A 21,105-nucleotide genomic window follows, 5' to 3' on the forward strand; every position below is an offset into this window, starting at 1 on the left:
CCCATTTCACAGAGCCCGGGGCGGGGGATGGTGGTGTCTGTTCACCTTGTGACATCAGAGACCTCGGCTGCAGCGCAGGACCTCGGCGGAGAAATCCCTGAGCGACAACATGAAGATCCTTCCCCTGCTCACAGCTGCGTCCTGCCTCACGCCCCCGGGGCCCTCTCTCTTTGTACAGCAAGTGATGAAGGTTTTTTTCCAGATCACATGAGCCAGGATGAAGGGGGAAAATCCTGCCAGGAGCAGAGATGGGCTGCAACTTGAACCCGACCGAGGGGAGATACAGAGCAGTGCCTGGAGAGCTATATAAGAATGTGCCGGGCACAAGAGCAAACACTTTCTCAGGTGAGGGACTCGCAAGAATCAGCCATGAATGTGAATGAAGACACTGTTCCCAGCAGGCTTGGAGCCACTAACAAAGTCAGTTTGTATTTCATCATCGCCACCCTGGGTGCATTGCTCGTCTTTGCCTTGGCCACCATCATGGTCCTGGTCGTCCAGAGGACGGTAAGAGATGGACTCTTCTCTTCTCTTCTCTTCTCTTCTCTTCTCTTCTCTTCTCTTCTCTTCTCTTCTCTTCTCTTCTCTTCTCTTCTCTTCTCTTCTCTTCTCTTCTCTTCTCTTCTCTTCTCTTCTCTTCTCTTCTCTTCTCTTCTCTTCTCTTCTCTTCTCTTCTCTTCTCTTCTCTTCTCTTCTCTTCTCTTCCCTTCCCTTCCCTTCCCTTCCCTTCCCTTCCCTTCCCTTCCCTTCCCTTCCCTTCCCTTCCCTTCCCTTCCCTTCCCTTCCCTTCCCTTCCCTTCCCTTCTTCCCCATTCTGTGGCCAGAAGAACAGGTCCTACCTCTGTTATAAATGCACACACACATGAATTAGGGAGAAGATGAAACACAGATAAAAGAACTTCAGGAAAAAGAGAACCTTTGTCCATAGACAACATTAATTTTTGGTACACAACTCCTACTCTGTAAATGGAAAGAGAAAGCTTCTGATCCAAGGTGCCCAGCAGCCCCTGTCCCACCTGGTTTGGTGTGTGTATCTGCTGTTGGTTCTTTGGAGAGCAACCAGTGTTTGAGAGGGTTTGGTCTGCTCTGCTCCTCTGAAATGGGTCGAGCAGGGGACATGCCAGCTCTGTGTGACACCCTGTGGTGCTGCCTGCTGATGTGGTGAGGCAGAGCTGTCCTGAAGCACCTGGAGCAGTGCTGGGGGCCGAGGAACTCCCTCGTGTCCCCTGTCCCCTCAGTCCTGCCCTGATTTGGTGTGATTTTTAATGCACAACCAGAGTTGTAGAAAGGATATCGGGGACACAAGGTCACACATAAACAACTTTTCCTTCTACCAAGAGTCACTTTAACTTCTTGAAATAAAAGATTGCTCTCGAATGGATCTGGAGTTGATGGGGAACCAGTGACAGCCAGAGCAGAGATGGATGGTTGTGAGGATAAAAACTGAATTTCTGACCTTGTAGGGGCATTACCATCAACTTCACAAAGGTAAAATGCCAGGTTAGAAGTTTTATAGGCTCTGAAATCTTATTGCAAAAAATCAAAGTGCTGAGGTACCCCCACTGCTGTTCGTAGAAGGAAAGCTCCAGCACAGGACTGCTGAAGGAACCGGCCATGGAAAACAAAATATGATCCTTTGACTCAATATTTTCTCTTGCTAAATGCACCCTGTGCAATCTGTGTGCCCATGAATGCACATTACCCAGAAATTAAACCAGGAAGGCTTGATTGATACTCCTTCAGGAGAGGAATCATTTACCTGTAATCAGTGTTCTCCCAAAAGAGAACACTTTGAGGACAGTTAACATGAGACATGGGGCTTTTTAAGTGAGAAATAGAGTGGGATATCAGGGGAGATCTTTAAAATAACAGTCTAGGTAATTACAGACTTGCCACAGCTTTGGTGTATAATGAGGCTTTCATTTGTACTGATTATGGAAGCAAGCATTAAATCACCTCTCCATCAGAATAAAGCCATTCCAGGAGTTGCCAGAGGAACAAGATTGCTGAAAGAGCCAAGGTTTTGACTTAAAAGAGTAATGACACCATTGCAGCTGCTTTGAAAATGAACTTGGCTGAAGGAGGAAATGCGAAGCTGAGGGGTGTGAGGAACAAATAAAATCAAGCAGCAATTTTACGCTCGGAGGAGAATTTGGCAGTAAAACACAGACTGTGTTTTACTTTCAGGGAGTTCAGAAGCAGAGCAGTCATCCCCCATTTGTGACTGGTCCTGAACTCCCAGAGCAGAGAACAAGCAGTGGTTCTGTTGGACAGGTTCCACAGGGAGCTCCAGGCTTGCTCCAAAACCACCTCAGCTCTTGGCTGTGCTGTCAGAGTGAGGCTGTGTCACCATGGCCTCACGTTAGGGACGTGAGACACACTCTTCTTCGTGCAGAGAAAAAAGGTACTGATTTTATTTCCACAACCCATCAGATCGAGTTTTACAAACGCATTGTGCCTATTTCTAGTCGGTCAGTAGGGAGCTGTTACCCTCTTGGACTGGTCAGGTCACCAGAAGTGCCAACATGCCACCTAGCATCTTCCCTTGGCATGTTTCTCTCCAACAAATCTGGATAGTTTACACAGGTGCTGTTAACAGTCACAGCCTTAGGATTCTTTCTCAAGGGAATAAGCTGTTTTCCACTGTTACAGGATTCCATTCTCAGGAAAAGCTGACAGGTTTTCTCATGGGTAAAGTCCAGTCTGTGAAGCCTTACAGGTTCTCTGTTCAGCCACACAAGGCTGGGCACAGAATCTTTTGGGAATCAGCTGTGGTTGGGCTGAGCATCTCCAGCACTGACTGCCAGGACCTGGGGGCTTGGGGAATCCTTGGAGCCCTGTGGATACTGATTTGCTGCAGGGATCAGAGCATCACCAGCTCACTTCATTCTTTTCTTTTTAACTTTGACGAAAGGACCAACATTTTGTGCGGTCGTCTCCTTGGGATGATCAGGTTTCCCCTCCAGATGTTATCAGCTAGATTGTGTGAGTGGTCCCTGAGTTCAGGGACAACTTCACACCCTCCTTATGTTGAGCTGAGAGAGAAGCTTCTATTTCCTTCTGTTCCAAGAGGTGTTTGAGGGTCACAGGGACAGAGCAGAGGTTGGACCCTCAGGTGCCAGAGCATTAAGAGACTTGTAGTGACATGATCACACTGTCCCTGCCCCTGTCACAGGCTGTCTTTTGATGAATTTGTAATTGCCTAATTTAAGTTAAAGGAAGACAGACTGGAAAAGGAAAATCAAATTCTGCAGAAACCAGGCACTTGCAACCCCCACAATCTGGGTGCTCCAAAGAAGGGAAACACAACATGAATGAAGCAACATGAAACACAAATGAAAAAGGCAACTATGATTCAAAGCTGCTTCTCTGAATCCTACAGCACCTCTAATATTATCACACCTCCCCACTTTCCAGCACCCCAAGAAATTTCCTTTACAACTTGTTTTTAAGAAGGGTGGCACAGCACATTAGTCCCATATCTGGGAAAGGTTAATTTTAGAGCTAAACTCTGGGGTTTTTTTTAACTATTTGTAGCACTGAAGTAAGTTCATTTCTTCAGCTTTCATCTGCAGAACCACTTGGCTTCAGGCCATTGTCAGTCTTTCCCAAGTGACTCAATTTTCCTCTGGAATGAGAACAGTCTCGGGCCATAATTTTTCTTCTTAACACTATTTATAAATGTGTTAAGCCCTCCACCCTTCTGCCTGCTGTGTTCACTGCTGGAGGTATTTGTATATACACACCTCTGGAGATAAGGCGTGTACAGAGAGAGACAGGTGAAACCAGTGACAGAGACTGGGACAGGAAGGGCTGGAAAATGTCATTTTAAGGCACACAGACTTGTGCTGTACAGGAAGGTTCATCAGACACCTGGGCCTCCCATTTACAAATGCTGTGTGAATGTCCAGAGTCCATGATCTGGGTTAGTCCATCACTGCTCTGGATTTTGTAGACTTCATATATCGAATCTCTAAATTCCGTGGGAAAACCTTTTATCACCAGAGTGGCAAATACTAAAGGTCAGAGCAGGTTTTTTCTATTTGCTGATGTGCTCTTCAAGGCTGTTAAGAACCTTTTGCAGTAGATTTGTGAATGACTCATGCAGCACCCAGCCCAATCCTGCACTGTTTACTGGGGCTTTATATCTCCCTAAAACTAATTTTGGCCACAGGGGCCCCACTGGGGGCCTCTTGGCCCCCTCTTGTGGCAACCCTGACAGGCAGGAATATCAAATAAAATTTTAAAAGTAAAATTAAATTAAAATACTGAAAAATCCCCTAAAAGCAGATTTCCCACACATTGAGCACTACAGGAAATCCACTGAGACATTTTAAGAGAAAACTGTCCCGGCCCAGCTCTTGCTGTGGGCGTTCTGTGCAGTGACAGTCACCTGCTGTCTGGAAGTGACACTTTAACAGCTTTGGTCAGCACAGGAAAAACTGATTTTCACCCAGGGCTCTCTTTCTTGTGAGGCTCGTTATCAGGTGAACCGTGGGGACAGTGCTCTGCTTTCTGGATTTTCATGTCCAGCTTCAACCTTTGCCTCTCAGCACCTCAGGAGGAAGTGCCCCAAACTTCTTCCCCAGCCAGAGCTGGGCATGGAATAAACCCCAGAATCACTGGGGTTGGAAAAGCTCTCCCAGCCCATGGAGTCCAAACTGGGACTGATCCCCACCTTGTTCCCAGCCCAGAGCACTGAGTGCCACCTTGGACATCTCCAGGGATGGGCACTCCAAACCTCCCCGAGCAGCCCCTGCCCAGCCTGAGCACCCTTTCCATGGAGAAATTCCTCCTGAAATCGTGGTGGTTCGAGGCTGAGCAGAAACACAGGAGAGCCTTGGGGTTCTTTTCAAACTGAAGAATTTTCTTTGAGGGCAGGGGACCAAAGAGCTCTTCCCCACAGAGCTGCACTGTGGGGATGCTCTTAGAGAGCCCTGGCCCAGTTACCCAGAGCCCAGACCCATTACAGGGACTGGGGTCTGGGGCAATTGTCTTGGACTTTCTAGAGGTAGATAAGGACTTCAGAGAGTCCCAGATTGGTTTGGGCTGGAAGGGACCTTAAATCTCATCCAGTGCCACCCTCAGCCATGGCAGGGACCCCTCCCACTGTCCCAGGCTGCTCCCAGCCCCAGTGTCCAACCTGGCCTTGGGCACTGCCAGGGATCCAGGGGCAGCCACAGCTGCTCTGGGAATTCCACCCTGTGCCAGGGCCTGCCCAACCTCACAGGGATCAGAGGTGTCTGGTTCAATGAATATTCACTGTTGTCACTCAGGAATTTAGAATTCTGGCCTCAGCTTGAGAAAATTTCTTGTAAAATTATTAAGGGCAAGAAGAAATAAATAATTTTCACTGGCACCAGATTATAATTTTCTCTAATAAAGCAAAGTCAAATTATTTTGCTTGCTGAGTAAAGACTGAGCTACTTCATCACCAGCCCTCAGATCACTCCAGACAGAGTGAAATTTGGTGTCTTGATTTTTTTTTCTGAGCTGGTACTGTAGAATTTAATCTGTTTGGGCTCCTTCTGTGAGCCTCTTTGCATTCCAAATGACAGCACTACATGCAGTATTCTTGCTGCTGGAAAAGGAAGAAACAATACCTGTAATATTTCAAAGGAAGTCCTAAAGGTTTCTTTCAGTATTTGCTCAATTGTCACTAAAATAAATTGCTTTGCTATGTGCTGGTTTTACTCACTGGGAGCCTTCCCAGATGAGAACACAATGCCTTGAGTCCATTTTAATTTTTTTTTTATGCCCTGAGTGCAGAGCAGGATCTGAGCAACCAGCAAGGCAAAACACCTCCCTGGCTGCCTGATTTCATTGAGTGCAATCTCACTGGGGATAGAGGATCCTTCTTCTGTCACCTAAAGTATCCTGAATTCTCTACAGAGAGCAGGAATGTTCAGATATTGCATTGAACAGCAACATTTTCCTGTGCCCTCAGTGTGTGTGTGACAACAGCCCAGGGCAGGGGCAAAGGAAGGGGCTGAGAGGTCCTGGCAGAGATTCCTGGGAGTGTTTCCAGCCCAAACCCTGCACAGTCTAACATTTGGTGATATGTGATGAGATCCATGAGAGCTCCCAAAGGAGGATGTTGTGTCAGGGACAAAAAGCTTGGAAATACCAATTTTTTTTTCAAGTTACATCTCTGGGTTCCTCTTCTCCTGCTGCCCAGCACAGCTCAGGAAGTTCACCTGGAGGAATACTGGCTCAACAGGTGACTCTGCTGTGCCTTACACAGGTGTGGGGAAGGAAAATGAACCAATTCCAGATCTCCAAATTCCCAGAGAATCACAGAATCATTTCAGTTGGGAAAGAGCCCAAAGATCAGTGAGTCCAACCATTAACCTGTCACTGCCCAGTCCCCCTGGGAGCAGCTCTGCCACCTCTGCAGGACACAGCATTTGGCATCAGACCAAAGGATAACAACTCTTTGCTAGGAACAGATGCAGCTCCACACTTCAGTTATTCAAAGCGTGACCACATGAAGCCAAAATCTAATTAAAAACCTTCTTAAACATTTAAGATAAGAACATTAAGCACCACAAACAGACTCAACACAGCTTCTCTCCCTGCCCAACCACTTTCCTTCTCCCCACACCACCTGTTTATCCACTTCACACACAGAAATGAGGTGTTTATGCTGTAACACCACTATGGATGAAGCTGTTCCCACCACAGGAGTGATTAATTTCTCCCAGGAGATATCAGATGCTCTCTTAAAGCTGGTAGAGCTTCCCAAATTTCTCCTTCCTGGAAGTCCTGGTGGGTCACTGAACAGGCTCCCCAGGGAAGTGCTCAGGGCACTGAGTCTGACAGGGCTCAAGGAGCAGCTGGAAAAGGTTTTGGGTCCTATGGTTTAATTTTAGGCAAGTGAGGAGCAGGGAAAAGGACTTAATGATCCTAATGGATCCCTCCCAGCTCCAGACACCATTGTGCTAAGCTGGATCTGGCCTGATTAACCTGCACAATTAGCCCAGGTAATTTGTACCCAGGTCAGAGGAGCTGGTTGAGCCCAGCCTGAGCCAAACCCACTCCCTGTCATGGAATCCCTGTGGGATCACCCAGTGTGAGAGTGAAGGGATGTGACAGTGAGGGACTCCCAGTGTTCTCCTCAGCTGTTGGGAGAACGTTTTGCTCCTCGAGGGCATTGCTGGACATTTATGAGGTGCCAGGGACTCTGGGGTGTGTGTGTTTGGGTGACAGAAAGTTGGCATCAGAGGAATCCTGCTGCATTTCACCCCTGGAGCTGGTTTTCTGAGAATTTCTCATGCCATGCTGATTGAGGACGATTTCCTGTGCCATTTTCACCCTTGGTTTCATATCTCAGCAAGAAGTAGGAGGAGAGGTGAGGCAGGACATCACTGTAATGCTCAGACCTGTTTGGGGCTCTGCAGCTTTAATGATCTTTCCCAGGCACTTGGCTCTCCAGGTTGTCCGGTCCCACTCTGTCTTACTCTCTCCAAGCCTTGAAAGCCACAGAAAGGGGTTTTTAGGACTTGTGCTTCTGAAACAGCCCCAACAGAACCCACGTAATTTTCTTACTGTACTTTGTCAGAAATGTCGATTTTCTATGTTAGAAAAAACCAGAAATATTTCAGATCCACAGTTGCACATGAAATGGGTATTTCCTATTCCCAGAATAATCCATCTCTTCTCTTTCTTCTCTTTCAGGTAGCTGATCCTGCCATGGAGGGCATCAAAAAACCCATCAGGACAGGTAAGACCCCTAAATAACACAGGCAATTTGTCATATCTGTAATGCAAATATTGCCCAGGGTCACAAATAAACCAAGAGTGCACATCTTAACATTTCCAATAAAGGCTCCTCTTGGTGAAGAGCCAATGTAGTGGGGAAAAAATGAAAATAAGAAAGAAGCTTTCCAATTACTCCAGGAACCAGTGCATGGCTGAAGAAATAAGAAATGTTTCTGAGTGTGCCCTAGGGTGTCTGTTCAAAAGAGCTTTTTGCCAGGAGATGTGAACATCACTCTGATTTTAAGGTCTTACTTTAAATGCTGGCTCTTGCAAATGTGTGTAAAGTTCTCATCATCACAAGGGAGGGGTGAAAATGTGTTTCACATATTCCAAAACAGCTCTGGGTTTGAGGGGAAAAGGGAGAAGGGAATGGGTGGGTCAAGAAGGGAAAAGGGGAGACCAGCAGCAAAAGGCACAGAGCAAGGAATTGAAACAGGCAGAGTGTGAGCACAGGGAGCTTGAAATAAGAAAATCTGTCTAACAGGGACAATTGACCAAGATTCTGCTTGGCCTTAGCACAAATCAGGAGGACTGTTCACATCACTGACACTGCCTCACACAGCTCTCAGCACCAATATTTGATTCTTTGCAAATGCAAGTTCATGCCCAGTCCCAGAGGGCAGGAGATGCCATTGCCTCCAACCACAGTGGGGAAATAAAGCCCTGTGCTCATCTAGAGGTGGAGCAGGAAGAGGCCCTGGAGGAAACTGGGATTGTTCACCTGGGGAACACTGAGGGCACTGGGATTGTTCACCTGGAGCACACTGGGGGCACTGGGATTGTTCACCTGGAGCACACTGAGGGCACTGGGATTGTTCACCTGGAGCACACTGGGGGCACTGGGATTGTTCACCTGGAGCACACTGAGGGCACTGGGATTGTTCACCTGGAGCACACTGGGGGCACTGGGATTGTTCACCTGGAGCACACTGAGGGCACTGGGATTGTTCACCTGGAGCACACTGAGGGCACTGGGATTGTTCACCTGGAGCACACTGAGGGCACTGGGATTGTTCACCTGGGGCACACTGGGGGCACTGGGATTGTTCACCTGGAGCACACTGAGGGCAGAGCTCCCCGGGGCTGCAGCTCCTCCCGAGGGGCAGCTCTGGGCTCTGCTCTGGGCCAGGGACAGGAGCCAGGGAACGGCTGGAGCTGGGCCAGGGCAGGCTCAGGCTGGAGATCAGGGAAAGGTTCTTCCCTGAGCCAGAGGGTGCTGGGCACTGCCCAGGCTCCCCAGGGAATGGTCCCGGCCCCGAGGCTGCCAGAGCTCCAGGAGCGTTTGGACAGCGCTGCCAGGGATGGACAGGGGGGGATTGTTGGGGGGTCTGGGCAGGGACAGGGGCTGCACTGGGTGATCCTGTGGGTCCCTCCAGCTCAGGGTATTCTGTGATTCCAGATTCTAAGATGACCCCAAGGTCTGGAGAGTCCTAATCCCACAGTCACCTTTCCTGCAGCTGTGTTTTTGCAGCGTTTGGGCAGCACTTACTCCATTTTGGGTAACTTTTGAATCCATGACTCTCCCATACTGGGCTTGTTTCACAGCCCACAGCTGCCAGAGCAGTCCCTAAGTGTCACCGTGTCCTTCCTGGGAGCTTCACATCTTGCCTGACCATCACCCTTTTTTACATTTTAAAATTCCTGTAACCTGGAGGGATTTTATTTTCTTCTTAGGCTCTCCCTAAGGCATCCTAAACACACACACTGCTTTCTCTCTAGTAACTTAAGCATCCCCTTAAATCTTCTGAAGTCTTTCTCAAATATTTTTGTGCTTTATTTTCTATCTGAAGAGGCTCAGAAATAGAGCAGGATCTGAAGGTATGGATCCACTGAGGATGAGCCACAGAGGTTGTACCTGTAGGTCAGCACTTTTCAAAGCAAAGCACAAGGGGTAGGAGCATTCCCAGTGCAGGGAGAGAGATGTCACTGGTCCAAGAGTCCATTGACAGTTATATTTTATATTTATGTTTGTATTTATATTTATACTTATATTCATATTTGAAAGAAAATAATATTTATATGTACACCATATATAAATTTTATATAGTAACTATATATAAACCAGATAAATGTATATATATCTATATATATAGACATATATATGATGTTATTTCAGCTCAAGCAACTTGTGCAGTCGTTTTTTCTCCTCACCAGCAGCTGGCAGGTGCCAGGTAGGAGCCATGTGCTCTCTCCAGAAATGGCCAGGATGCTGTTTCATCAGCCAGAACATTTCTGTCTTTAGGTTCATATCAATCCCAAGCATCCTCTTGCTCTGAATTCCCAAATTCTGCTGCTCAATCTGAGATGATGCCATTAGTGAAGGATGAAAGCAGGGCTGATAGTGAGAGCCCACATCAGGAAGAGCTGCTGAGAGCTGTTTTAGGGGATTTAAATGCTCTCCCCTCAGTGCACATCAGTCCCTATTGAAGGGTAACAGAGCATTCAAGTGTGAGCAAACTGTCCGGACCTTCTATTTTCGTCTTAAAATGGATAAAGCAGAGCTTATTAATTAATATATCCAGTGGGCAATTTACTGAGGGCCCCTCACAAGGAGCTCTGTCAGCTGCTGCCTGCTGGCAAGCAAGCAGGGACTTGTGGCAACTGCTGCCAGGTCCTGCCTGGAGACAGGAGCAGGAGAAACATTCAAGAAGGAGACTGTGCTGAGGCTGGAGTTGCTGTGGATTTAGATTGGGATCCATTCTGCCTCCCAGTCTGCCCAGATGGGATTTGGGTGTGAACCAGGGCTCCTGCATTGTTAAAATGGGCAAGGAGTGAGAAACCAGCGTTGCCCAGCTGGGTGCTCAGCCTGGCCCCAGCCCTGTGCCAGTGCCAGCATCTCAGGGATGCTCTGGGGGACACAGCCCCATCCCTGGAAGTGTCCAGGGCAGGCTTGGAGCACCCCGGGATAGTGGGAGCTGTCCCTGCCCATGGATGAACTCTAAGTTCCCTCTCAGCCCAAACCATTCCAGGATCCTGTGACACAACAATTCTGTGCTGGGTCGAGCTGGGGTCACTCAGGCAGAGACTTTACTGAGATGCCAACAGGCAGCAGCCCAGACCCAGCCACAACACTGAATTAATTGTGTCTTATTAAAGCAGGAAAATGCAATGATTTAATTTAAATCTCCAGTGAGATTATGTTCTATTGTTAGCTAAACACCAGTGGGCACTAAAGCAGATTTATGGGAGTTTTCCAGCCCTGACTCAGCTGTCAGGCCCCAACGGATGGGCTGCAGGGATCCACAGGCACAGGCTGAGAGCATTGCAATGTCAGCTCATTAAATGTTCGTATGAAAAATGGGATCAGCCTCCTCAAATCCTCTGTTGGTGCAGTACCTGAGCAACAAGGGGAAGGAATTAAATCCATCACAAACTAAGTGTTTGTGAAATGTTCTTTCTGTGGAAGCATTTCTCTGCAAGAACTCATCCCTGTGTCACAAATGACAAATCATGAATTACTGTGGATCTGAGGGGTATTGTTATGTTCATTTTTTAGAGGGAAAATGAACTCACAGACAAAGTGATGACCTGGAAAGGTGCAGCCCTCATCATCTCCTTGCTGGCCTCTCCAAGCCTCATTTCCCTGGGAATTGTGTAATCCTGGGCTGTTGGCTTTTCTTGTTATTTGAGCTGCAAAGATTTGGTATCAGAGACAAATGAACACACATTCACACTCACACACATACACACACACACACTATTTATAGGTATTTCTCTCTGGTACTAAACAGACCAGAAAAAGAAATCCAGCACCTCACTCTCAGTTTCAATAGGAAATAGGTTCCCAAATAAAAATCTGGCTATGAGAAATTAATACAGTGCAGGTGACAGTCACAAACCTGCTACTGTAGAGAAAATCAGGCTGAAGCCAATGAGCCAAGGAGCTTTTTCAGAGTTCCAACAATGCCTCAGAGGGCAGTTTGGCCTTCTGCAACTAAATCTGATCCTAACACTATCAGAAGCAGCTGAGTGAGCTGGAAAGGGGCTCAGCCTGGAGAAAAGGAGGCTCAGGGGGGGACCTTGTGGCTCTGCACAACTCCCTGACAGGAGGGGACAGCCAGGGGGGATTTGGGATCTGCTCCAGGGAACAGGGACAGGAGCAGAGGGAACGGCCTCAAGGGAGGCTCAGGGTGGGCATCAGCAGGAATTTCCTCATGGAAAGGGTGGTCAGGGCTTGGAACTGCCCAAGAAGGTTTGGAGTGCCCATCCCTGGAGGTGTCCCAGGAAGGGCTGGAGGTGGCACTGAGTGCTCTGGGCTGGGGACAAGGCACAGGCTGGATTCGATGATCCTGGAGGTCTTTTCCAACCTCAGTGATTCTGTGCTGACATTACAGGGCATTAAATACCAATCCCATGGTGGTGGGCTCCTCAGAAATGGATATTTCAGACTTTGGCCAGGAAGGTTTTGTCCTTCTCAGCCTCAGTCAAGGAGGTGTGTGTGTGCATAAACTGACCCTGCCTGAGGTGTGTCCACCCAGGGCAGGGGAGATGGAGTTTCTCAGCTTGAAAATTGAGAAAACTGAGAGGAGTTTCTCATCTTGAAAATTCTGGGCAAGCCTGGGCTTGCAAATGCTAGAAAGAGTGCAGAGGCCTCCTCCAGACCAGCATCTGTGGAAATGCAGCACAGACAACCAGTGTGGGCTGGAGGCTGAGTTCATCACACGAGGTGGGATTGGTGCTGCTCAGAATGCTCAGTGTTGGGTCTTCCCTCTCTCCAGTACTTAGAACACAAGCTCTATGTGAGTATATATAAATATATATATGAATATACACTCACACACACATATATATGAATAGTTCATGACATTATGTGACCTTTGCTACACTGACAAGCAGACAGAGGTCTGAATTTTTGACCTAAAATTCCACAGGTTTGGCAGTGCTCAGGTGTACAGTGAGGAATTCGTAAGAGGTTCTTCTTAAATTTGGCGGGGAAAAAAAGGGTATTTCTTTAATTTCTGTTTTTGGAAGGAAATTTGGCAGCTGAGTTCAGTCCCCTCCAGACCAGAGGTGCAGTCCTGGGCTCTGGAGGACCAAAGGCTCTCAGTGTGTGTGTGACAGGCACAGCCAGGAGCAGAGCCCAGAGCTCTGTCACGGAGCCCAGGTGGGGATGTCACCCAGCTGCCACTTGTCACAGCATCACAGGCTGGGCCAGCCCTTTGGCTGCTGTTTGCAGGGCACTCAGCTGGCAGGAGCGAGTTAAAATTAGCTACAGGGACTTCAGGGAATGGCTGCTGAGAAATAAAATGAGGCAAATTCTGCTAACTCTGGCTTGCTGAGAGAGATGTGTGACATCACCTCACCTAATCCCAAAAACCACTTAAATCCACAGGGGTTAGAGAGGAACCAAAAGCTGTTTGTTGCCTGCTTTTACTTCTTCACTTCATAAAATAATCCAGCGTTTTGCCCTGCTCCTGTGCCTGCCCACACTGAGCCCCCAGCCAGAGGGGGCAGAGGAATGTCCCCATGGCAGCGGAATGTCACCAAGGGGTGGCTGGGACCAGGACAAGCCTCAGGAGCCCCACTCCAGGGGCTTTCCATGTCTGGGTAGCAGCACCTTCACTGCTGACAGAGCCATTTTCAGCTTGTGGTTTCAGTGCTTTTTACTGCTGCTACTGTCAGACCCACCTCAGAGGTGGGGAAACTGAGGCAGCCAGCAGAGAGAGCTTTCCCCAGCACAGTCACATCCTCTTGGACCTGTCTGGCAGCAGTCCAGGTGTCCTTGTGTCCCTGAGCCCTTGGCTTCATCCTGACTGGACAAGGTGCTGCTGTGTTTGGATGCTCTGAGAGAACCTCAGGGGTTCATTTTGCACCTACAGGGGAAAATCCTGGGGGCTCCATGAAATTGCAGCTTCTCTGAGATCCATTTCCCAGTCCCATTTCACAGCCCCTTTGGCTCAGTAGTGAAAAGCTGCTTGGAGCTCCTGGAAAAAGCCAGGCTCTCTTCCTTGGGCCTGCACCCTCTGGATGCCCATACTATGGTAAAAGGGGTCAAAAAGACAAAAATAAGTGTTCTCCTGATATCTTCTTTAGGGCTTCCCCCTGAGACCTCTCCCTTCCCAGCAGCTTTCCTTGAAGCAGATCTGCAGTGCCTGTGCCTCACAGCACAACTCACACAGTGAAACCAGTGTGCTCTCCTTGGTCCTTAGTCCCAAATGTAGCTTTGTCTTTCTTCTTCCTCTCCTTGCAGTATTTTTAAGCTCATCTAATCCCATTGATGACAGAGGGATTACCTCTGATTTACACCATGACTTGTGCAAAACCAATTAGGTGATGTGAGCACATCCATCGATCAGTCCTGAAGCTCTGGTCATTTCAGCCTCTCTTGGCTTGAACTGAAATGTTTCAGATAAAAGAATTAATTTGAGAAATAAAAGTAGAAAACAGTTACAAGCTGCGTCAGCAGAGTGAGGACCAGACCTGTCTCTCTAAAACATTTATTTTTTCCCATAATTTCCCTTCTGACTAATGCAGATGATGTCACCAATTCAAACACAGACACGCCAAACTTGCTGACACCAATAAATGCTAAATACAGCTCTAGAAATGCAAAGTGCAGCCAGGCCAGTGAGGGGAGATCTTTAGAGATGCCGTGGACCCCCTGAGCAGCTCAGGGCTGGCCAGAGGGGCAGCTCAGGGCAGTTTCTGGGCAGGCTCAGCACCTGGCTTGGCAGAGCTCGCAGGGCTGCAGCCTCCAAAGGCTGCTTGTGCAGCAGGGGATTTTCAGCCTTTGGAGGGTAAACCCCCTAAATGCCACTGACATTAAATAATCTCCCCCTTCCTGCAGGACACATAGAGTGTGAGCAGGCTTGGGGTGCTGATATTGTTACCACACGCTCGTTATCACAACAGCTTTAGCTGAAATAAGGGCCAGAAGGGTTTTCACCCATCCTATGCCACATCTCTATAGTGCCTGTGCCCTCACTAAAACACTAGATTGACATGACTAAAACCAGGAAAGCAAGCTTTGGTTTTTCTTTGGGGATTTCCAGAATGGTGAAGGGACTTTGGTAGATGACTTACTCATTCTTGGAGAGCAGTGAGCTCCTGCTCACCACAAAAGTCTTTAAACTGCTGAAATCAGAGGAATATTGCAATTTTTTCAGTATATCCACAGCCTCTGTCTCCAACAGAGAATGCAAATGGTGCAATACACACCTCACCAACCCCTTCCAGCAAGGGAATTTGGTTGAGGGACCAGCTTCTCCCTGATTCGTCCATCCTCAATAACAAGACCCCTTTCAAAATCAGGTCATGTAGATACAGCAAGGGTTTGGAGATTTGAATCTCTTATCATTAGCCCAGTTTCAGGAAACTATGAAATTTAAGATCCTTATCCCAGTCTGCATATAAATAGAGCTCTTTGTAGAATCATGGAATCACAGAATACCCTGAGCTGGAAGGGACCCACAGGATCATCAATTCCAGCCCCAGTCCCTGCCCAGACCCCCCAACAATCCCCCCCTGTCCATCCCTGGCAGTGCTGTCCAAACGCTCCTGGAGCTCTGGCAGCCTCGGGGCCGGGACCATTCCCTGGGGAGCCTGGGCAGTGCCCAGCACCCTCTGGCTCAGGGAAGAACCTTTCCCTCATCTCCAGCCTGAGCCTGCCCTGGCCCAGCTCCAGCCGTTCCCTGGCTCCTGTCCCTGGCCCAGAGCAGAGCCCGGAGCTGCCCCTCGGGAGGAGCTGCAGCCCCGGGGAGCTCTGCCCTCAGTGTGCTCCAGGTGAACAATCCCAGTGCCCTCAGTGTGCTCCAGGTGAACAATCCCAGTGCCCCCAGTGTGCTCCAGGTGAACAATCCCAGTGCCCTCAGTGTGCTCCAGGTGAACAATCCCAGTGCCCCCAGTGTGCCCCAGGTGAACAATCCCAGTGCCCTCAGTGTGCTCCAGGTGAACAATCCCAGTGCCCTCAGTGTGCTCCAGGTGAACAATCCCAGTGCCCTCAGTGTGCTCCAGGTGAGCAATCCCAGTGCCCTCAGTGTGCTCCAGGTGAGCAATCCCAGTGCCCCCAGTGTGCCCCAGGTGAACAATCCCAGTGCCCCCAGTGTGCCCCAGGTGAACAATCCCAGTGCCCTCAGTGTGCTCCAGGTGAACAATCCCAGTGCCCTCAGTGTGCTCCAGGTGAACAATCCCAGTGCCCCCAGTGTGCCCCAGGTGAACAATCCCAGTGCCCTCAGTGTGCTCCAGGTGAACAATCCCAGTGCCCTCAGTGTGCTCCAGGTGAACAATCCCAGTGCCCTCAGTGTGCTCCAGGTGAGCAATCCCAGTGCCCTCAGTGTGCTCCAGGTGAGCAATCCCAGTGCCCCCAGTGTGCCCCAGGTGAACAATCCCAGTGCCCCCAGTGTGCCCCAGGTGAACAATCCCAGTGCCCTCAGTGTGCCCCAGGTGAACAATCCCAGTGCCCCCAGTGTGCCCCAGGTGAACAATCCCAGTGCCCCCAGTGTGCCCCAGGTGAACAATCCCAGTGCCCCCAGTGTGCCCCAGGTGAACAACCCCAGTGCCCCCAGTGTGCCCCAGGTGAACAATCCCAGTGCCCCCAGTGTGCCCCAGGTGAACAATCCCAGTGCCCTCAGTGTGCCCCAGGTGAACAACCCCAGTGCCCTCAGTGTGCTCCAGGTGAACAATCCCAGTGCCCTCAGTGTGCTCCAGGTGAACAATCCCAGTGTCCTCAGTAGCTCCTCATGGGTCCCTTCAGACCTTTCCCCATCCCCATGCCCCTCCTTTGGACTCTCTCTCACACCTTTAGCTCTATATTTTATTATGACTCTCGAAACTGCCTCCAGGACTGGAGGTGAGGCCACACCAGCGCAGAGCAGAATGGCACAAGTGAGGATCATGACGCACAACATATGATGCCAAGTTTCTCTAGGACTTAATTTTGTGCATTAACTGGTCCTTTGGCGACCCTTGTGAAATGCAAGGGGGAGAGGTGAGAGCAGGATCTGGGATGCAGGAACTGGATCACAGAGATGTGGTTCCGGGATGCAGGGGATGGCACAGTGGGATCCCAGCGGTGCTGGGATGCAGGGGACGGGACTTGGCTCCCCGGTGCGCTGCAGTGCCGGGCACGGCCGTGGGATGGAGCTGTCCCCGCGGCCGTGGATGGAGCAATTCCTGTCGCCGTGGATGGAGCAATCCCCGAGGCAGTGGGAGGGAAAAATACCCGCACCCCATGCGATGGAGCCGTTCCAGCGTCGCGTGGGACGGAGCAATTCCCGTATCCCGTGGGAGGGAACAGATCCCTCGTCGTGTGAGATGGAGCCGTTCCCGTGGGATGCAGCCGTTCCCGAGGGATGCAGCCGTTCCCGAGGGATGGAGCCGTTCCCGAGGGATGGAGCCGTTCCCGAGGGATGGAGCCGTTCCCGAGGGATGCAGCCGTTCCCGAGGGATGGAGCCGTTCCCGAGGGATGGAGCCGTTCCCGAGGGATGCAGCCGTTCCCGAGGGATGGAGCCGTTCCCGTGGGATGCAGCCGTTCCTGAGGGATGGAGCCGTTCCCGAGGGATGGAGCCGTTCCCGAGGGATGGAGCCGTTCCCGTGGGATGCAGCCGTTCCTGAGGGATGCAGCCGTTCCCGAGGGATGGAGCCGTTCCCGAGGGATGGAGCCGTTCCCGAGGGATGCAGCAGTTCCCGAGGGATGCAGCCGTTCCCGAGGGATGCAGCAGTTCCCGAGGGATGGAGCCGTTCCCGAGGGATGGAGCCGTTCCCGAGGGATGCAGCCGTTCCCGAGGGATGGAGCCGTTCCCGAGGGATGCAGCCGTTCCCGAGGGATGGAGCCGTTCCCGAGGGATGGAGCCGTTCCCGAGGGATGGAGCCGTTCCCGTGGGATGCAGCCGTTCCCGAGGGATGGAGCCGTTCCCGAGGGATGGAGCCGTTCCCGAGGGATGCAGCCGTTCCCGAGGGATGGAGCCGTTCCCGAGGGATGGAGCCGTTCCCGAGGGATGGAGCCGTTCCCGTGGGATGGAGCCGTTCCCGAGGGATGCAGCCGTTCCCGAGGGATGGAGCCGTTCCCGAGGGATGCAGCCGTTCCCGAGGGATGGAGCCGTTCCCGAGGGATGCAGCAGTTCCCGAGGGATGCAGCCGTTCCCGAGGGATGCAGCAGTTCCCGAGGGATGCAGCCGTTCCCGTGGGATGCAGCCGTTCCCGAGGGATGCAGCCGTTCCCGAGGGATGCAGCCGTTCCCGAGGGATGGAGCCGTTCCCGAGGGATGCAGCGTTTCCCGAGGGATGGAGCCGTTCCCGAGGGATGCAGCCGTTCCCGAGGGATGGAGCCGTTCCCGAGGGATGGAGCCGTTCCCGAGGGATGCAGCCGTTCCCGAGGGATGGAGCCGTTCCCGAGGGATGGAGCCGTTCCCGAGGGATGGAGCCGTTCCCGAGGGATGCAGCCGTTCCCGAGGGATGGAGCCGTTCCCGAGGGATGCAGCCGTTCCCGAGGGATGGAGCCGTTCCCGAGGGATGCAGCCGTTCCCGAGGGATGGAGCCGTTCCCGAGGGATGGAGCAGTTCCCGAGGGATGGAGCCGTTCCCGAGGGATGCAGCAGTTCCCGAGGGATGCAGCCGTTTCCGAGGGATGGAGCCGTTCCCGAGGGATGGAGCCGTTCCCGAGGGATGCAGCAGTTCCCGAGGGATGCAGCCTTTCCGAGGGATGGAGCCGTTCCCGAGGGATGGAGCCGTTCCCGAGGGATGGAGCCGTTCCCGAGGGATGCAGCCGTTCCCGAGGGATGCAGCAGTTCCCGAGGGATGCAGCAGTTCCCGAGGGATGCAGCCGTTCCCGAGGGATGGAGCCGTTCCCGAGGGATGCAGCCGTTCCCGAGGGATGCAGCCGTTCCCGAGGGATGCAGCCATTCCCGAGGGATGCAGCAGTTCCCGAGGGATGCAGCCGTTCCCGAGGGATGCAGCCGTTCCCGAGGGATGCAGCAGTTCCCGAGGGATGCAGCCGTTCCCGAGGGATGCAGCCGTTCCCGAGGGATGCAGCCGTCCCCACGCGGCTGTGGCGGGGCAGCCCCAGCTCCTCTCCGTCCCGGCGCTTTGGATTCGGGACATTCCCGGGACACGGCTGCTGCCCTGGGCTCGCAGCCGCGGGGCAGGAGCGGGGCCGCTTCAGCTCCTCCAGCAGCAACTTTCAGGTCCCTGGTGCCCAGAGCAGCTGTGGCTGCCCCTGGATCCCTGGCAGTGCCCAAGGCCAGGTTGGACATCGGGGCTTGGAGCAGCCTGGGACAGTGGGAGGTGTCCCTGCCATGGCAGAGACAGGATGAGCTTTAAGGTGCCTTCCAACCCAAATCGCTCCAGGATTATATGAACAACCTAAAGTTCTGGTGAAATCCACATTTTTACCGTGAGGGAACAAAGCAACATTCCAAAAGCACTCAAAGAGCCATTTTTCAGAACTATGTCCCAATTAAATGCTAAAAGCTTTCTATAATTGCACCACAAAAATAACTTGGTTAAACTAAGCTTCCCTGCACATAATTTCTGTTTCATAGAATCTGAGAATTCCAGTCTGGTTTGAGTTGGAAGGGACATTAAAGTTCATCCTGTTCCACCCCCTACCATGGGCAGGGACTCCTTCCACTGTCCCAGGGTGCTCCAACCTGGCCTTGGGCACTGCCAGGGATCCAGGGGCAGCCACAGCTGCTCTGGGAATTCCACCCTGTGCCAGGGCCTGCCCACCCTCACTGTAATTCCTCCTTGTATCTATTCCAAACTCTTTTGATTTAAAACCATCACTCTTATTTTTAAGAAGCAGTGTAAGGAATTTAATTTTTCATGGCTGAGAGCTGCAATCTGCCAGAGCTTCAGGTTGTTATAGATTTACCAGTTGAGTGACACTGCTCTGAATTCTCTGGGCAGATCAGATATTCTCAAACAAGGACTAAGAACCATGCTGGAAGTGGGGTACCAAGTGCTGGCTGCATTTTACAGTACCAAAAAATCCAAAATGCTCAGGAGCAAAGAGTTAATCTGTTGTTTTCTTCAGGGAACACCTTTGAAGACTATTTGAGGATCCTACAGAGTGTCCCAGCCAAGGGAGCTGCTGCCTACATGAGAGGTCAGTGGGGAGTCCAGGGTGGGGGAAAAGGGTTGGGAAAGGGAAATTACAGAGCTCTCTGAAAAGCTGCTCATTTCATCCACACTGGTTTCATCCACTGGCAAATAGCTTTTTTTGTCCAAATGGGAATTTTATAGGAAAAAAAAAAATCCTTAGTTCTCCTGGAATGTGGCTCGCAAACCCTTATCTGATCCTAGAAATTTCTTTTAACTTGATAAAAATAAAAGGAAATAAAGATTTACCTTCTGCACATGCACAGAGGAATGTACATCTCCATGAATTTTACGACCTCCATGAATATGGAAAGTACATGAATGTACATCTCTATGAATTCCCTCCAAATACCAAGTGGGGAAATAATGGAGATGAATATTCTTGCATTTCTCTGTCTTGGGTTTCCCTAAGGCTGAGTAAATCCTTGGAAGCTCCATGTGTGAGCTCCCAGCTGTCTTTCCAGGAGTTTTCCTGGCGTTTCCTGCAGGAAACCACTGAGCAGGTGTCTCCTTTTAGCAGGACACGATGTTGGGATTGTCCTAGGGCTGGAGGGAGCTCAGTGGAGCTCAGAGCTAACAGCCCTTTGCTTTCCTCCCAGTGTCCAGCGCAGTGAACAGCTCCAGGCTGAGCCTGGTGGAGAAGGGGGTCTGTGAGGCCATCCAGTGCAAGAGCCAGGAGCTGGTGATCAAGGAACAAGGCCTCTACCTGATCTTCTGCCACTTGAACTTTCACTTTCCCAACTGCTCCAAGAGCCCTGTCGACCTCAAGATTGAGCTCCTGGTGAACGACAGGGTGGACAGGCAGACGTTGTCCACGTTGTGTGCGTCAGAAACCTGCCAAGGCAAGACTTTTAAGACCTTGCTCCAGCTCCACTTGACACACCTGAACGTGCAGGACCGAATATCAGTAACACTGAACCATCCCCAGTTCCTGAACGACGTTTCCCTTCCCAATGAAAATGTTCTTGGGGTCCTCAGGTACAGCGATGAAATGTGAGCAGCTCCCTGAGCTCCCACTGCTGCCCAGACCTTTTCTCTGAACACCAGCAGCCTGCTTTTACTAGGCACCACCTTGGTTTAAATCTCCCACCTCACCTCATCCCTAGGATGAACAAGGAACTTCTTGAGTGTCCCAGAAAAAAAAACACTGCAGGAGCCACACCTGCCAGGTTCCCTGGCTTGGCTCTGGGTGGGATTGTTGGACTGTCCAGCACATAACCCACAGACCCAGCGAGGGCTCCTCAAAACAATCTGTGCAAACACAGATTAAAACCCAGGCAGATCATGGGAAGATACGGAGAACCACAAT

General features: G+C 50.9%; 1 protein-coding gene across 1 annotated transcript; it reads left to right on the top strand.

The window, feature by feature from the left end:
* Positions 1-312: 312 nt before the first annotated feature.
* Positions 313-20,793, top strand: LOC134051832 (tumor necrosis factor ligand superfamily member 8-like). The gene is made up of 4 exons (XM_062505855.1): positions 313-507; positions 7,678-7,723; positions 19,732-19,803; positions 20,396-20,793. The coding sequence occupies exons 1-4, from the start codon at positions 313-315 to the stop codon at positions 20,791-20,793; spliced, it is 711 nt and encodes a 236-aa protein (XP_062361839.1).
* Positions 20,794-21,105: the final 312 nt, after the last annotated feature.

Source organism: Cinclus cinclus, chromosome 19 (assembly GCF_963662255.1).
Source record: "Cinclus cinclus chromosome 19, bCinCin1.1, whole genome shotgun sequence".
NCBI classification, from domain to species: domain Eukaryota; kingdom Metazoa; phylum Chordata; class Aves; order Passeriformes; family Cinclidae; genus Cinclus; species Cinclus cinclus.

Bases quoted from the DNA above. Each gene is read 5' to 3' on its own strand.
- LOC134051832 (XM_062505855.1), top strand. From the start codon at position 313: ATGTGCCGGGCACAAGAGCAAACACTTTCTCAGGTGAGGGACTCGCAA. The intron at 508-7,677 runs GTAAGAGATGGA...CTTCTCTTTCAG, and splicing joins TCCTGGTCGTCCAGAGGACG to GTAGCTGATCCTGCCATGGA. The intron at 19,804-20,395 runs GTCAGTGGGGAG...CTTTCCTCCCAG, and splicing joins AGCTGCTGCCTACATGAGAG to TGTCCAGCGCAGTGAACAGC.